Below are 18,853 nucleotides of genomic sequence, written 5' to 3'. Positions count from 1 at the left end.
AATTTCGGTCTCTCTGTCGCCCTCGCTCTCTTCTGTCTCCTCCTTCCCTTCTCTCTTTTTCCTCAAAATTCCCTCTCTTGGCCTCCATCTCCCTTCTCCCTCTCGCCGCCACTGCACCTAATCCTTCCCCCCGCTCATCGCCTTCTCTGCCTCTCATCGTCATCGCCGTCGACTCCCGTAGCGTCGCTCTCACCTCGTCGTACCCCCAATTAGAGCGGCTACTCTGGACCCTCTCTCGTCGTCGTCACCCCCTACCACCGCCTGCTTGCACCGTCAAATCAGTCGCCCACCGCTCTCGCCGGAACGGGAACCCCATAAACCTAAAGTTTGGAGAAAGGGGGGGAGATTATTTTCCCCCCTCGACGCTCCGTCCCGCACAGCGTGCGAACTCGCACGTGCAGTTCACACATGCGAGTTTCACACGTGTGGTTTTTATAAAAAAAAAAAAAAACTTGCAAATCCTATTCTCAGCCTCTTTTTCATATGAACGATGCAATAATACGTAAAAATATAATGTGTTAAAGTTAGCATTTGATCAAATTTTTCTGTTTATTTTTTTATTTTTTATAATTAATCTTGTACACAGTTAATTGGCTCACGTAATTATTGTATTAATGTATAATAAACAGCAATGAATAAATAATATAATATCTAATTTAATTAATTAATATATTAATTATACATTAAATTACTTATTTGTGTTGTAATCATGTTTGTTTTACCTAATTTAGGGTTTAAATATTATATTTTAATTAAGTATACTATTATAAGTTACTCATTTTCTTGTTTTTTATATTTTTCTTATTTTGGGGCACTAACATTGGAAACTGTTTTCCAATGTATATGAACTTGTTCACACTAACACTAAGTTTGAAATTGAATTTTATGTAGAGGAATTAAATGAATTTGAAGCAAGAGATGAAGATGAACTTCAAATTTTAAGTTTGTTGACTAACCCCCCTTATAATTCTCATATCCACAGTAACTTCAGAGTCATTATTTAGTGCTGGTGGTAAAGTAATAGACTCGTATAGTTCTTCCTTGGTACCAAATGCATTTCAAACTTTGATTTGTGGCACTGGTTGGGTGCAGACTCTTCACGGTATAAAGAAAAATCAAAAGGTGAATTTCTTTGATTAATTATTTATTACGATATTTTTTAGTTTTATTTATTAAAATTTTGTTTTATGATTACAGCCTGAGAAGAAGAGTGTAAAGATAATGCTATCAGCTACATGATTTTTCATGTTTTTCTCATCATGGTAATTTTAATATTTTTAATGACATTAAGTAACTACTAGTGGAATAGCATTTTTTTATCTGACAATAACTAATTTTATTTTTTTGTTTTTGTCATAGGTGGAGATTTTGCTCAAGCAAGGACGTATATTATTTTCTAACATAAAGAGAAATAACTATAGTTTGTAAATTTATAATGGATTTATAGTTTTTATTTCGGTGATTGTAAATTGATGGTGATATTTCATTTAATTTTGTTGTGTTTGATTATTGTATAGAATTTATTTATAATGTTATACAGTGTATGGAGTGTTTAGACTATTTTATGGAATGTATAAACAATTTATTGAAGTGTTTATGGAATGTATAAATAAATTTATGGAGTATTTATGCAAGTATTATGTATGTTGATTATGCCCAATTTTATATAGAGATCATGTCAAATTTTATACAGGTATTATATATATAGATTATATTTAATTTTAAATATGTCCAATCTTATACATGTATTATATATATAGGTTATGCCCAATTTTATGTAAAATGTATGCATAATTTTATATATATTTTATTTGATATATATTTTTTGAAAAATTTTAAATGTATGTTGAGGCTCGAGTTCAGCTCGAAGCTCAACTCGAACTCGGTGAGCTCGAGCTTGATAACAATTTTAGGTTTGAGATGAGGCTCGGCTCGAAACTCAGCTCAAAATATTTAAATCAAGCCCGGCTCGAAGATATGCAGGGTTCGGCTCGGCTCGATGCCACCCCCGCAGCCACTTTTAATGAGATCAAATCGACGCATGAATCAAGGCGTCCCCGTGCGTCCCCCTCTTCTCCTCTCCGTGTCGTAAAGAAGGTTAGAAGCTTCGGTTATGGCATCACCACTTTGCCATGCGCTACTAGCAAGCTTCTTGCTCTGCGGAAACCCCGCACTCTGGATTCTTCATGACCAGGAGAAGATAACTGGAGAGCATATAAGTGATCCTAGTGTCTTTTAACTCTCTTTTTTCTCTGCCGATCGTACTTGCTCAACATGGCTGCGCTAGCGCCGGGAGCCTTGGAGGCAGCAGGAGTAGGAGGTCACCCGGATCAAGCAGCGAATCAACCACCCAAGCCGGAGCGCCTTAACCAGGCTGTACAGCAGCAGCTCAATCTTGAATCTGTCAAAACCCGCGCCCTGGGACTTTATAAAGCCATCTCTCGTATACTTGAAGATTTCGATGTCATTGCTCGAACTAATTCTAATCCTAAATGGTACTTCCATTTCACTCCTGTTTCCCATTGTGACGATCACTTCGATGCAAGTGTTTGGTGACTGTGTTTTCTTCGGCTTGGTTGGCTGGAGGATGCCAAATTCTTTAGTCGTTTCGTATTCAAAACTTCATTCGATACTATTATGCGACTGGAAATAGTAGCCTATCTTCTTCTCAAAAAGAAAAAAAGAAAAAAAAAAGAACTTGCTGCCTATCTTAGCGGTTTATCTTTCCCTACTTGTATTTTTCTTGTTTTTATTTTTGTTTATTGATTTTTTTCTTTTTCTTTTTGCACGAGCTTCTTTTCACTGCTGTCTGTTAACAGATGCAGTTGTAGTTATACTCATTTTCTTGCTTCTTGTCAATGTCATTCATGATGCAATTGTGAAGCTATTGGTAAACAACAATAATAGGTGTTTCGTTTTTTCATATGTCAGCAAAAATGTTCGTCTCTCTCTCTCTCTCTCTCTATCTTGATGCCTGACTACTTCATAGTAATTTTTTAACATAGAAGCGAGACATCTGAGTTCAATATCAAGTCACTTTACAAGTTAATAAAAGGAACTTTGTAGGCATCTTGGTGCAGATAAAAGTAGTCACAGGAGCATGGTTACTGTGCTTTTTGTTCTCCTTCAGCTACCTTCTTCTGCTAGTTTTAACGTTTTTGTCTTGCATTCTATGTTCTCATTTCCACTGGTAAAAAGACACCAGAAAAATGTGCTTTATTTGAAATATAAATAGGATATGGTCTTAGAATGAATGGTTGATCCTGATTCAATGCAGAGCTGTGCCATCGGTTGTAAATTATGTTTTCGCCATGGAAGGGGTTAAACTGGAAGATGCCTGAGCTGTTGAGTTTCAAATAAGTGGTTGATTCTCATATGTGTTAGTTTCCTTGTTATGCTTACATCATTCAAGATGGCATTGATGTTGACCTAATAACCATCTTATCCATGAGGTGATGGCTTTTTTAGCCCACATGTAGCCAAATTTGTAGTCTTTAACTACCAATCATTGAATCAGATTGGTTTTGCTGGGTGAAGCTCCACTCAATATATTATATAGTCATTTATTCGAAATGATATTTGGGCTGTGACATCAATAAATGGTTGTTATGGGTACACTCTGTCTCTCTGTGTGTGTTGTGTGTGTGCTTCTCTGTCGTAGTTCTAGTGAGAGAAAATTTGTCTGACATGAAGAAATAGAGTGAACAGCTTAGTCAAAGTTATGAGGAAAGGATCTGTTGGAGATTTACATATTTGGCCATTCATTGTGTTTACCCTCATTGTGTATCACCAGGCAAGATGTTTTGGGCCAATTTTCTATGGTTAATCTTGAGCTTTTCAACATTGTGGAAGACATAAAAAAGGTCTCAAAGGCATTTGTTGTGCATCCAAAGAATGTGAATGCGGAGACTGCAACAAGTATGTGCTTTTCTACTTACTATTTTTAGTGAGCAATGACTTGTTCTTATACCAGTTTATAAAGACACCCTTCACATATCTACAGAAAATATATTCCTTCTTAAAGAGCTGTGCCCTATTGAAGTTGACTGTAAAGTGGCACTTTACAACCATTTTGTTACCATTCAAAGAAAAATCTTTGTGCTATCTAATGTTCACTTAATATTTTAACAACAGAGGATGCAAACTCCACTTCTAAGTTTACAGTGAAATTTGTTTCTTGGATAATCTGTTAACTTTTTTTTTTTGGGTATTATGTTATCTATTCTATGTTTTTCTACTATTTCCAATATCCCATGTGCTGTATCCATTATTTGAGTTGTTAACATATCATGCAAGTAGGGAATATTACTTGCTGGCACCAGTGAGATGAGATGTTATTTAATTATCTCATATCGTAGTTACTAGTCTTTGCCTTCTCTTTGTTCTTAAATAGAAAAGTCTTTTTGCCTTCTTTCTTAATTCTTTACAAATCATTATAACATTTTCATGATTATGCTATTCATCTCACTATATTTAGAAACTATTTATTTGGAGAACTTTTTTTTTTTTCAGTTCTTCCTGTAATGTTGTCATCGAAGCTGTTGCCTGAGATGGAAGTGGAAGATAACTCCAGGAAGGAGCAACTGTTGCTTGGGTTGCAAAACCTGCCCATACCCACACAAATTGAAAAGCTAAAGGTTTCCTAGAGTTTATTGGGTCAGTACAAGTGGTTTTACATTTTTTATTTTCTAAGCAAAATGTGCTTTTTGGGCTGATGCAGGCTAGAATTGATATGATTGGAGCAGCCTGTGAAAGTGCTGAAAAGGTCATAGCTGATGCACGAAAAGCCTACAATCTGGGCTCTCGCCAAGGTCCCTCAATAATGCCAACTTTAGATAAGGTTCAAGCTGCTAAAATTCAAGAGCATGAAAATTCACTGCGAGCTGCTGTCAATTTTGGTGAAGGTGAGTACCCTCATGTGTTTGCTTTGTTTGGCTGGAGTTGAAAAATGTCATATACTTGTCTTACCATTCTATTACATGTATCCACTAAACTGTTATTTTCAGGTTTAAGATTACCAGGAGATCAGAGGCTTGCTCCGCCTTCTCTTCCTGCACACTTGGTGGATGTGCTTACATTCACAGATGGTGCACAGAATTTTACAGATGCTTCTGGTAAATGTGCTGTCATTTTAGTACAGTAATAGGGGATTGCTGGTTCTCTGTTTTGGAAGGCTTCTGCTTTACTGCATTTGTTTAAAGTTGGTCTGATTGACAAAGCATACCTATGCAGGAGGGTATCCAAACCCAAAGAATATTCCCTCATCCATGTCATCCAGCAACATTAACACACAAGGTCCGATAATGCAGGTTAGACATGAACTAGGATTATGATAGATAAATTTCAGAGTTTAATTATTCTTTCTGAATTTGGAATGTCTCGCGGCAATCTTGGGAGTATTGTAAAGGTTGATTACGTGACAATTTCATTATTACTAGTTTTGTTTCTTAAGTTGTTACTGATGATTTGACCTTTCTGTCATAGTTGGCTTTAACTTGCATCATTTTTAGTTATTTCCTTCTTTATTTTGCCTGCTATGTGAGTGGATGGTTAATCCTTGTAATCTAACTCTCCTATACTGCAACCCAACTCTTATGTTACAGTTTGGAGTTTTTGGTGGATCTAAATCTTTGAAATCAGAACAAAAGCATAAATAATTAGATGGGTTAAGGCTGTGACTGGTATATTTAGTAGCAATAACTTTACTGTGTAATGTTAAATCTCCTCATGAGTTTCATCAACTCCTTTCGAAGACCACATTTCCATTACTACTATCACTGCCATTACCATGAGAAGTCTGATTTGCATCCTGTGTGGGTTCGTCAAATTTATCCCAACACCTATCAAGGTAGTGGTTTGAGTGGCCACAATGCTCACACTTTTGCTCACCTTTACCCTGGTTTCTGCCACTTTGATCTCTACCTCTGCCTTGATCTCAGAAACCTCCACCTCATCCTATAAAACCATCAAACTTTTATTCAAAAGTCCTAGTGTTAAGTACTGAATTTTTTGTGCTTTTATTTGTTTCTCTTCCAATGTACTTTCAGCTCGTAAGACTCGTGCATGTGCAATAGTAAAGAGAGGTACTTTATTGCTCACCAACATCTGGGCACGGATTGGTTCATATTTTGTCTCCAAACCGTACAAAAACCTCATGACATTCATTTCCTCTTTTTGTCTCCTCAACTCCTTAGCTTTAGTAGTTTGAGGATGATAAACACTTATCTCCAGTAACAATTGATCCATCTCATTATAATATTAAATATGGATCTTTGTTCTACTTTTTAGTTGTTCTAGTTTTGAAGTTGATAGCTTTTCGTTCAACTGGAAGTTTCTATTTTTTGATAAATCATAGTGGGAATAATCCCACTAGGTTAATGTTAAGAAATGTCATATGGTTATTAGTTGGGAAAAAGATCTCATAACTTTCGCTAGTCATTTTGGGGTGGACCTAGACCCAACTTTAACATGGTATCAAAGTGGACATCTACTTTGTTCGGCCCAGTTCGTATCCTATTCAATTTGTGCCTTGTTTGTGTTATTCATGTCTTAGGCCTGTTGTTTGTTTGAGTAGGTAGGGACAAAATGGGGAACCAAAATTTTTTATTTTTTTTGGGGGAGGGGGGGGGGGATCATAACTCAAAAAGTTAATAGAAAATATCAGTAAAAAATTAAGACTAGCTATATTTATACATTGTTCATTATCGGCATGACGTAAACAACGAATAAATTTAGGAAAAGATCTTTTCTCAAAATATCAACATAAAAAGTTGAAATATGATTAATATAGTCTTTAAATGTATAATTTATCTAAAAATAGTGATAGGATCAATCAACTACATTTTTCTCTCAAATAACTTAAAGTTTTAAAAATTAATATATGAAACATAAAATATTGAAACATGATTACTATAATTTTCTCTCACATATTTTATAAAATCTAGATTTAAAAATTTTAAAATATAATTCGTTAGAGTACTAAATATAGCTGTATTTCAATTTTCTTGTATCATAATTTTCTCTCACTTTTTTTTATAAATCTAGAGTTGAAAAATTTAGAAATAAGAGTTCTCTAGAATACCAAATGTAGTTGTATTTCGATTTTCTTGTATCAATAATATTTACATCCTGAGAATGGCTGGTTGAACGATGGAGAGCGATGCGATAAGGAGCGGCAATACACGAAAAGATGGAGAGCGATGTGATAAGGAGCGGCGATACACGGAAAGATGGAGAGCGATAAAGAACGATGCAAATTGGAGCAGATTGAAAGGGAACCGATGCGTAACAAAAAAATACGAAACGTCATGATGTCGATTGATACGAGGTGATACGGAGCGACACTCGGGACCCCATCTTGGGGCCTCCCCCACTCTCCTCTCTCGCCTAAAAAAAATCCAGAACCCTCAGAACCACACCCCCTACCACAACACCCACCCCCCCCCCCCCCCCCCCCCCCCCCTCAAACCCTTTGGTGGACGCCGAATCGATGCAGAAGACGCAACAACAAAATAAATGTGTTGAAGTGGAGACCTCCAGATCGAAAGAGCCAGCCGACGAAAAAGGATGGCAAACTGTAGTGAGTCGCACATCAAGACGAAGGATCTGATTGGAAAATCCAAAAGATTTTCATTTCCGAAATGGCATTGGATCTATCTCCCTCTGGAAGACGATAGACCAAAATGGCTCCTCTTTGAAAATCATCTCCCGAGCAGGAGAGAAGCGATCCTTCATCCCCATTCCCATCCAAGTCGCGGAAGCTTTCAGCTTCATCCTACAGAAAGTTTGGGAGGGGAAGATTGGGCGAAGTTTCGGCCTCTCCCTCTTCACTCGGGAGTTAAGTTCCAAATCCACACTCAATTTCACGGGGGAAAGCTCGAATGTTTGATCTCCCAGAGACGAGCTAATAAAATCATGGGAATGGAGACAATTCAAATCCTCGATATTCCACCTCTCTCAGACACAAAACCCAGAAAAATCCCCCACTATCTATCACCCAAAAAAACCCAACTTGTCGTCACCCGTCATCACCCCTCAAGAGGAAACAACACCCCCAAGACTCACCACTGGAAACACCTCCTCTACCCCTCAAACCCTAACCACTCAGAAACCCCGATAAAACTATCACCCTTGCCCCCCCCTGAAATCAGCCACCCACGAGAACCATCTTTTCCTAATCCTCCCCGAACAAACCCTGAGAGAGGGTAGGAAGAGGTTATCTTCTGCCGCAATTGTAACAGTTGCAAATGATTACAACTCAGCCATGTTGATTGGAGCCTGGATTGAAAAAAAAGACTACATCGATGGCCAGTGATGACCACTCACATCTAGAATCACCTTTGGATGTTAGCTTTCAGTTCTCTCGAAGATAGAGAGGCGTTCTTCAGAGACAAAAATGAGGTAGGATCCCCAATAACAGGCAAACGGCCTTGGGATTTCGGCTTATCCTGGATCGGACAGAGAGTAACGGTGCACGACATCTTGACGGAACTTCGATGTAAGCACTTGCTCGGAAGCATAGCAAATATCTTCGGAGAGCTCATATGGGTCGAGGACAACCCTCAGGAATTACTTTGGGAGAATTTCTTCATCAGACCAAAATGCCCGGTAAGAGAACCAAACTCATTGAACTTTTTTCTGGTGATTTCTCCGCTTGGATCTCGTTGGAATTCAGTGATCTATGTTGTCCCCTCCCCCCCATGGGTTCCGACTCGTGAACTCTGGAATTGCCCCCCTGAGCACTGAGTTAAACCAGGTCCGCTCTGACCCATTACTATGGCCCGAGTTAACCAGTCAAATTCAGGCCACCTCGGGTTCCGTCCCCAGAACCATCTCGAAGGAAAATTCAAATTTCAAAACCCTCAAACTCATCACTCACCCCATCACCTCACCGCCTATTGCCAATCCCAAGAACACCTTGCTCACGCTACCCCCATACCTTTCCACAAATCCCAAAGTACCGTCCTGACAAAAACTTCCAACATTCTCCTCCCATCTCTTCTGCACCAACTCAACTCTTTCCCTTCTCTGAACCAAACTACCACAGATCCCCCTTATCCGGAACCAAGTACCACTTTGGCCTCTCCCCTCACGGCACCTGGAAACCTCGGGCCTTTGACCTTCCCCAATCTCGAACTTTTGCGCCTAGAGCCAAGAGCTCTGACTCCCGACATCATTCATCTACCATGTCCCCTCTCATCGGGAACCCTTCCCCTTCTTATCAATCACACCACCCCCGATCAACATCTTTGTACTAGCCTCCATCTCTCTCTACAGCTATGTCAATCTGACATTGACTCAACCCGTCCCACCTGCAGTCTTCCCCTGGAACCCGAGCCCTCAGCTCAAGCCCCCTAAACACTCTAAACCCATTCTGCCACTCTCTATCCCACCTGGACAATCCCTCACCCGATGCAGATCTTCTCTACCCTAATAGGTCCCCTCAAACAAATATTACATTTCCCCCTCCCTCGGGAACCCAATTGTACCCTGAGCATGATGGAAATATTTCTTGAGACCCCTCAAATCCCCCCGCCGAAGTCTCACCTCCTATTAAATGGAGTACCCCCCCTCAGATCAATTCACCTCCTCCCGCCTCTAATCCTTCCTCCATCACCCTTTTCCATACTCCTCTAGCCTCAATGGACCCCAATTCCACAAAAATCCCAGAAACCCCGACCAATCGCTATGGAAACAATACCCTCTCCCCCATCACCTCTTCCAGACGCAGGCCCAAGCAGGCGAAGCCACCCACAACCCCCTTCAAAACTTACTCCAGCCGGAAATTTCGCAACAAATCCCAGGACCCTACCCCAGAACCCAGCAATCCCCAATAGGACCCGCCCTCTACCCCATCTCCCCCATGCTCTGAATATCTCAAAGACCACCCTCATCTCTCCCGAAAGAAACGGTGTAAAAATTTGCAAACTTGGATTATGAAACACTCGGCAGGCAATGCCTCCCTGCATAGGCTCGAGAAGATGTTGGAGTTGTGTTGGAACTTCTCCAAATACTATAATGGCCTCTTCTGCTACACAGATGAGGATATTCGCAGGATCTCCTAACCATGATAATCTTATCCTGGAACGTCCGAGGAATCAACTAGACTTCTAAAGGAGCACTATCAAAGCAACCCTTTTTGAATGTAAGCTTGATATAGTTGTACTTACAGAAACAAAGCTGCAATCTTTTGATCTCTCTGTAGCACGCAGTCTCTGGTTTTAATCTGACCTTGAGTGGGCTGTGATCGATGCGATGGGGCACTCTGGAGGCATCCTTGTCATTTGGAACCCGAATTCGATTGAGGTCGTTTCTACGGATCTTGGTCGTTTTTCTCTCGGCATTCGCTTCCGTGACAGATCTCTGGGATCTGAATGGGTCCTCGCGGGGATCTATGGGCCTTCGGGCAATGGCGATCGATCCATCTTCTGGGATGAAATTTTATTTAAAGTCCAACAATGGAATGTCCCCTGGCTTCTTGCTAGGGATTTCAATGCCACCCTTCGTTGTTCCGAAACAAACCCTCCTGCAAAAAGAACCACCTCCACAATGCGAGTTTTTTCTGACCTGATCAGTTGTCTTGAACTCATAGAAATTCCCCTTGCAGGGAAAAAAATTACTTGGTTCAATGGCCAAAATCCCCCCATCCTCTCCAAATTAGATCGTTTCCTAGTTAATAATGACTGGCTGACTCTTTTCCCCCATACTGCTGGTCAGGTTCTCAACAAAATTCGCTAAGACCACTGGCCTATCCTTATAAATTCTCATCCCCCCAAATGGGGTTTTTCTCCGTTTGGCTTTGAAAATTCCTGGCTCTTGGAGGAATTTTTTACTTCAGACTTGAAGAAATGGTGGGAAGATCTCCCTCATCATCCAAATCCTGTGTGGACGTTCCATTGCAAACTCAGAGCTCTCAAATCAGTCATAAGACCATGGGCTCACACCCTTATTGCTGATGTTGGAAAAAATAAAGCCTCCATCCGTCTCCGACTCTCTGAGTTGGATCTCCTAGAGGAGCAAAGGTCTCTCTCTCCCCCTGAAATCATCTGCAGAAATAGCCCAAACCATGAACTCTCAAAAATTTTCACCAGTGAAACCACTCACTGGAAGCAACGTGCCAAATTCCGATGGCTATCTGACGGGGACGAAAACATGAAATTTTTTCATGCTATTGCATTCGGCCGAAAAAGAACTAATCGTATATCCTCCCTCCTAATCAATGGAGAGGAATGTACGACTGATGTTTCTATTGCTAATGAGTTTGTGATGTTTTTTTCAAGTCTTTACACAGAAGAGTATTTCAACCGCCCTGTGTTGGACCAGATTGACTTCCGACGGATTTCTGAATCTGACGCTTCTCATCTGGAAAAACCTTTCTCCCCGGATGAAATTGATGCAACAACTCTTGGAATGCCTAGAGATAGGGCCCCTGGCCCGGATGGTTTCAATGGGAATTCTACCGTCAATACTGGGACATTATCAGAAGCGATGTGCACAAACTTATTAACAATTTTCATCAAGTAGGTATCACCTAAAAATCCATTGGCGCCTGCCCTTGTTCCAAAAAAATCCTGTTCCGCACATGCCAAAGATTATAGACCCATAAGTCTCGCCACAAGCTCCTACAAAATCCTAGCTCGTATCCTGGCCAAGCGCCTCAAATTTGTTCTCCCTAGTATCATCAGTCCCTGTCAAAGTGGTTTTACTGCTGGCCGAAATATACTAGCCTCATCTATGGCTGCCCATGAAATCCTTCACTCTTCCAAGAAATTGAATAATCCAAGAGTAGTTATCAAACTTGACTTCGAAAAAGCCTTTGATAGAGTCAACTGGAAACTAGTAGACCACCTCCTCAATAAGATATGTTTTCCCATTCGTTGGAGATTCTGGTTGAGAAGTTGTATTTCTAATGTCTCCTATTCAGTCTTGGTAAATGGCAAACCTTGTGGATATTTCAAAGGCTCTAGGGGAATCAGGCAGGGGGATCCTCTGTCCCCCCTTTTGTTCACTCTCATTGGAGAACAGTTAGCTGCAATGGTTCGTTTGGCTAAAACACCAAGATGGCTAAACCCTATCTCTCCTAACCCTGCTCTCGATATTAGCCTCCTACAATATACGGATGACACTATTCTTTTCTGTGACGGCTCCCTCAATCAAATTCATAATTTAAGTGCCCTACTAAGCTTATTTGAAATCTCATTTGGGCAAAAAATTAGTTGGGAGAAATCATCTATCTCGGGTTACAATATTGAGCCTGGTCTACTCAACTCTATGGCCAGCTATCTTGGATGTCGCATTGAATCATCTTTTGGAACCTATTTGGGGCTCCCTTTGACCCTCATCTCCCCTCTAAGGCTTCTTAGCACCCTGTCATTGAGCGTTTGGAAGGGAGGTTTGCCACCTGGCAGGGGAAATTCCTCTCAAAAGTAGGCAAGTTAGTTCTTATCAAATCATGTTTGCAAGGAATTTCTAACTACTTTTTATCTATGTTCCAATGCCCAACTTCAATCAGAAACAGAATTGAGCTCCTAAACATTGCTGACACTGTCCTCTCCCTCTTCAGCTCAAAGCTCCCAAAGTTAGGCAAAATGATAATATCTTGTTGTATTGGACATATAATTCGGGCCCTCTGGAAAGAACGTAATAGGAGGAAATTCAAATTCAAAACTTGTCCTATTGAGGTTTTGACTGTCCTCTCCCTCGTCAACTCAAAGCTCCCAAAGTTAGGTAAAATGATAATATCTTGTTGTATTGGACATATAATCCGGGCCCTCTGGAAAGAACGTAATCGGAGGAAATTCAAATTCAAAACTTGTCCTATTGAGGTTTTGACTGAGCAAATCTCTAGCCAAGTTTTTGTCTAGCTCCTAAATAAAAAAAGAATTCAGAAAATTCAGTGATTCAAACTTCAGAGGAAACTGGCAGACTATCGCTGGGCTGTCTTTGCCCTCTCGCCCCCCATCTATGGCTACATGGGCCCCCCCTCCTCCTGGGCATACAAAACTCAATTTTGATGGAAGTGCTCTTGGCTGCCTGGGACCAGTTGAATTCGGTGATGTTATCCACAATGGAAATGGTGACCTCCTCTTCTCATATGCAGGCCCCCTCGGCAACTCAGATTCTACCACCGCAGAACTCTCTGGTCTTTTACACGGGCTCAAATTCTTCTCTAGCCACCTTTCTGGTCCCCTTTATATTGAAGGCGATTCAAAAGTGGTCATCAATTGGTGTGCTAACCATGGCCAACCCCGTGGCGTCATTGGGATATGTTCAATGAAATTTGTAATTTATTTTCTCCGTTAAACTGTAAATGGAACCACATTCCGCGCTCTGCTAATGACCTGGCAGACTCCCAGATTAAAGCGGGTATTTCTCTCCAACACTTTGTTGTGGAGTCAGACCCCAAAGCTAGGTTTGTAATTTCCTCCCCTTTTTTTTTATCAATATACACACTTTCATAAAAAAAATATATTTACATCCTTCCTCAAAAAAAAAATATTTTCATCCTTTCATAAAAAAAATAATATTTACATCCTTTCATAAATTTTTTTTATCATAAGTGCACCATGATATCCACGAGTGTTTATTTATTTATTTATGAATATTGCGTATATTGATAAGAAAAAAAGGAAAAAAAATACAAACCTAGGTTCGGGGGCCTGACTCCACAACAAAGTGTTGGAGAGAAATGCCCGCCTTGACCTGGGAGTCTGCCAGGTGATTAGCAGAGCGCGGAACGTGATTCCATTTACAACTTAAAGGGGAAAATAAATGACATATTTCATTGAACATATCCCAATGACGTCATGGGAGTTTGTCGGGGGTTGCATACCAATTGATGACCACTTATGAATCGCTTTCAATATGAAGGGGACCAAAGAGGTGGCTAGAGAAGATTTTGGGCCCATACAATAGTCCCGAGAGTTCTGCTGTGGTAGAGTCTGAGTTGCCAAGGGGGCCTGCATAAGAGAAGAGGGGGTCACCATTTTCATTGTGGATAACACCACCGAACACTGCTAGACCCAGGCAGCTGAGAGCACTTCCATCAAAATTGAGCTTTGAGTGCCCGGGAGGAGGGAGGGCCCATGTTGCCATGGTTGGGGGGCGAGAGGGCAGAGATAGCCCAACGATTGTCTGCCAGTTTCCACTGAGTTTCTGAATTCTTTTTTATTTAGGAGCCAAACAAAAACTTGGCTAGAGATTTGCTTAGTCAGAACCTCAATAGGAGAGGTTTTGAATTTGAATTTCCTCCTATTACGTTCTTTCTAGAGAGCCCAGATTATATGACCAATACAGCATGATACAATCATTTTACCTGTCTTTAGGAGTTTGGAGCTGAGGAGTGAGAGGACAGTGTCTACTAAGTTTCCCGAGGCACAGTATTGGAAGCCAATTTTGTTTAGAAGGGATGTCCAGACCAAGTGAGCAAACTGACATGATAGGAGAATATGGTTTGTTGTTTCTGGAGCATTTTTACAGAAAGGGTAGAGAGAGCCCAGGATATGGGTGCCCCGATGGATTAAGGAATCAGAAGTTAAGATTTTGTTCTTGCATGCAAACCAGATGAAGAATTTGGCACGTGGAGGGGCAAGGAGGTCCCAGGCATAGGCAGCAGGGTGCTTTGGGTGAGCTGTGGAGAGGTTGCTCAGGAATTTGTAGGTAGAGGATGTGGAGAGGTTGCTCAAGAATTTGTAGGCAGAGGATGTGGAGAAGGATCCTTTTGGGCAGGGAGTCCAACTTAGAGTATCACCCGAGTTATTTGGTTTTCTGACTGGGAGGTAGTGAAGAAGCTTGGAGGCAAGGAGAGCTTCAGGATCAGTGAGGCGCCTTCTAAGGTTTAAATTCCAGCCCCCATTTTCTGACCAGATGTCTGAGATAAAGACCTCCAAGTTACCCGAGAGGCAAGAGATTTCTGGGAAGCTATTTTTGAGTGGGGATTGGGCAACCCACCAATCATTCCAGAATTTTGTTGAGATTCCATTTCCATTGTAACATTTTGTTGCCATGTTGAATTTGGGGAGGATCCCAACGATTTTTTTCCAAGCAGGTGAGAGTGAATAAACTTGCCTTCCCTTTGTCCACCAGCCAGAGTGGAGATTTGCTTTATCCGCAACGAAAGTTCTCCAAATCAAAGTAGGTTGCATATTAAACTTCCAGGTCCACTTAAGAAGAAGAGCAGAGTTTGTGGTGATGATATCCTGGATACCCAGCCCAACCAATGATTTTGGCTTGCACACTTCCTCCCATTTAACCAGATGATATTTTTTTTCTCCGTTTGGGCCACCCTACAGGAAACGTCTCTTTAGAATCTCAATTCTGTTTCTGACCGAAGCTGGGAAGTGGAACATAGATAAAAATAGTTGGGAATTCCCTGCAATCATGATTTGATTAGAACTAATTTGTCTACTTTTGAAAGGAATTTTCCCCGCCAGGAGGCAAGCCGCCTTTCCAAGCACTCAATGACAGGGTGCCAAGAGGCCTTAGAAGGGAGACCGGGGGGGGTCAAAGGGAGCCCCAGACAAGTTCCAGTAGATGATTCAATGTTGCATCCACGATAGCTTGCCATAGAACTGAGTAACCCAGGCTCAATATTGTAACCCGAGATAGATGATTTTCCTAAACTGATTTTTTGCCCAGATGAGATTTCAAATAAGTTAAGTAGGGCACTTAAATTATGAATTTGGCTGAGGGAGCCATCACAGAAAAGAATTTGTGTCATCCGCATATTGGAGGAGGCTAACATCAAGGGTAGTGTCAGGAGAAATAGGATTTAGCCATCCTGACGTTTTAGCTAGAATGACCATGGCAGCTAACTGCTCACCAATGAGAGTGAACAGAAAGGGGGATAGAGGATCCCCCTGCCTGATTCCCCTAGAGCCCTTAAAATATCCACAAGGTTTGCCATTTACCAAGACAAAGTAGGCAACATCAGAAATATAGTTTCTCATCCAGAATCTCCAGCGAGTGGGAAAGCCCATCTTATCGAGGAGGTCAACCGACTTCCAGTTGACCCTGTCAAAGGCCTTCTCGAAGTCAAGCTTGACTACCACTCTTGGGTTGTTCGATTTTTTGAAAGAGTGAAGGACTTCATGGGCCACCATAGATGAGTCTAGGATGTTTCGACCAACAATAAAACCACTTTGATGAGGACTGATGATACTTGGGAGAACAGATTTGAAGAGCTTGGCCAGAATACAAGCTAGGATTTTTTAGGAGTTTGTGGTGAGACTTATGGGTCTATAATCTTTAACCAAGGTAGAGCTGGATTTTTTCGGGACGAGCAATGAAGGAGGCGCCAATGGATTTGTAGGTGATATCTACTTGATGAAAGTTGTTGACAAAATCGTGCACATCACTTCTGATAATGTCCCAGGATTGACGGTAAAATTCTCCATTGAAACCATCCGGGCCAGGGGACCTATCTCTTGGCATTCTGAGAACTGCTTCATCAATTTCATTTGGGGAGAAAGGTCTTTCCAGCTATGCAGCATCAGATACAGAGATCCGACGAAATTCAATCTGGTCCAGGATAGGGCGGTTGAAATTCTCCTCTGTATAAAGACCTTAAAAAAACTTCACAAACTCATTAGCAATAGGGACACCAGTCGTACATTCCTCTCCATTGATGAGAAGGGAGGATATACAGTTAGTTCTCTTACGGCCGAAGGCAATAGCATGAAAAAACTTCATGTTGCCATCCCCATCAAACAACCAGCGAAATTTGGCACGTTGCTTCCAGTGAGTGGTTTCACTTGTGAGGATTTTTGAGAGATCAAAGTTTAGGTTATATCAGCAAAGGTTATTTCACCTTTGCTCCTCCAGAAGATCCAACTCAAAGAGATGGTGACGGATGGAGGTTTTTGCAGATGCAACAGCAGCAGTAAGGTTGCGAGCCCAAATCCTAATGACTGATTTGTGAGCTCTGAGTTTAAAGTGGAACGCCCACCCAAAATTTTGATGATGAGGGAGATCGTCCACCATTTCTTCAAATTCGGTATAAAAGCGTCCACCAAGAGCCATGAGTTTTCTAATCGGAACGGAGGGGGATGAGTGTTTATAAGGATAGGCCAATGGTCAGAGCCAATTTTGTTGAGTACCTGACCGGCAGTATGGGGGAAGAGAAGCAGCCAGTCTTTATTAACCAAGAAACGATCTAATTTAGAGAGGATGGGGGGATTTTGGCCATTGGTCCAAGTAATTTTTTTGTTGAGTACCTGACCGGCAGTATGGGGGAAGAGAAGCAGTCAGTCTTTATTAACCAAGAAACGATCTAATTTGGAGAGGATGGGGGGATTTTGGCCATTGGTCCAAGTAAATTTTTTCCCTGCTAGGGTAATTTCAAGGAGCTCTAGACAACTAATCAGGTCCGAAAAAGCTCGCATTGTGGGGGTGATTCTTTTTGCAGGGGATTTTTTTCGGGAACAATGGAGGGTGACATTGAATACCCAACCAGAAACCAGGGGACACTCCATTGTTGGACTATAGACAAAATTTCGTCCCAGAAGATGGATCGATCGCCATTTCCCGAAGGCCCATAGATTTCCGCTAGGGCCCATTCAGATCCCAGAGATTTGTCCCGGAAGTGAATGCAGAGGGAGAAACGATCTAGATCAGTGGAAACAGCCTCAACCAAGTTTGGGTTCCAGATGACAAGAATGCTACTAGAGTGCTCAACTGCATCGATCACAACCCACTCGGGGTCCGAATTAAACCATAGACTGCATGCCAAATAGATATCAAAACATTACAGCTTTGTTTCTGTTAAGTATAACTATATCATGTTTACATTCAAAAAGAGTTGCTCTGATAGACTCTCGCTTAGAGGGCGAGCTGATTCCTTGAACGTTCCAGGATAGGACAATCATGGCCAACAGATTCTGCGAATATCCTCCTTTGAGTAGCAAAAGAGGCCATTATAGTATTGGGAGAAATTTTCACATCGTTCTTTTCAGTGAGATGGGGATAGTCCTTGAGATATTCAGAGCATGGGGGGAATGGGGTGGAGGGCGGGTTCTGGGGTGGGGCCTTGGGTTTTGTTGCGGAATTTTTTTTTGGAGTAGGTTTTGGTGATAACTGTGGGTGGCTTCCCCTATTTTGGTCTGCGTCTGGAGTAGGTGATGGGGGAGAGGGTGTTGTTTTCATGCCAAGCGGAATTGTTAACAGGGGTTTCTGGAAGTTTTTTGGAGTTGGGATCCATTGAGTCCAGAGGTGCAGGGAAGAGGACGATGGAGTAAGGATTATGGTCGGGAGGAGGTGAATTGTTCAGAGGGGGGTATGCCATTTAAGAGGAGATGAGGTTTCGGAGGGGAGATTTGAGGAGTATAGAGGAATATTGCCATCATTGGGTTGTTTCGTATAGGTAGGGGTAGCATGGTCAGGGTACAAGGGGGTTCCCGAGGAAAGGAGAAAGGTAGCTTTTGTTTGAGAGGACCTGTCAGGGCAGAAAAGATATGTACTGAGAGGAAGATTGTCTGGGTGGGGTAAGGAGTGGCAACAAGGGGTTAGAAGATTCAGGGGGCTTGAGATGATGGCTCGGGTCTCCAAGGAGAGCTAACTGGAGAGATCGAGGGCGGGATGGGTCGTGTCAGTGGCCAGAGAGGATTGACACGGCTGCAGAGTGTGATGGGAGGTTGGGGTGCGGCGGAGTGGTGTTTGGCTGTTGGCACAGAGCTCACAGTGAGGCTGATTTGTCTCGGAGATGGTGTGGTCGATGAGAAAGGGGAGGGATGTGGATAGGGGAAGCTGTTGACATGGGATTTTTGTTTCCGATGAGAAGCGACGTGGCGGGTGAATGAGAGGGGAAGTCAAAAGGGCTCTTGGCTCCAGGTGTGAAAGATCGAAGGTGGGTTGGGTC

General features: G+C 41.8%; 1 protein-coding gene across 1 annotated transcript in view; it reads left to right on the top strand.

The window, feature by feature from the left end:
- Positions 1–2,099: 2,099 nt before the first annotated feature.
- The window catches only part of LOC137936766 (mediator of RNA polymerase II transcription subunit 8-like), a 35,376-nt gene continuing 18,622 nt past the window's right edge, over positions 2,100–18,853 (top strand). Inside the window, exons 1-6 of the mRNA XM_068781636.1 lie at positions 2,100–2,495; positions 3,794–3,918; positions 4,513–4,637; positions 4,721–4,904; positions 5,007–5,114; positions 5,233–5,309. Coding sequence (XP_068637737.1) covers positions 2,275–2,495; positions 3,794–3,918; positions 4,513–4,637; positions 4,721–4,904; positions 5,007–5,114; positions 5,233–5,309 — 840 coding nt within the window. The 5' untranslated portion in view covers positions 2,100–2,274. The remainder of the gene's footprint in view (positions 2,496–3,793; positions 3,919–4,512; positions 4,638–4,720; positions 4,905–5,006; positions 5,115–5,232; positions 5,310–18,853) is intronic.

The sequence above is a fragment of the Aristolochia californica genome, unplaced genomic scaffold (assembly GCF_029961685.1).
Source record: "Aristolochia californica isolate CCGP_79_NKW_82.1479 unplaced genomic scaffold, dmAriCali1.0.hap1 SCAF_7, whole genome shotgun sequence".
NCBI lineage: Eukaryota > Viridiplantae > Streptophyta > Magnoliopsida > Piperales > Aristolochiaceae > Aristolochia > Aristolochia californica.
This window is presented reverse-complemented; position numbering and strand designations above follow the sequence as displayed.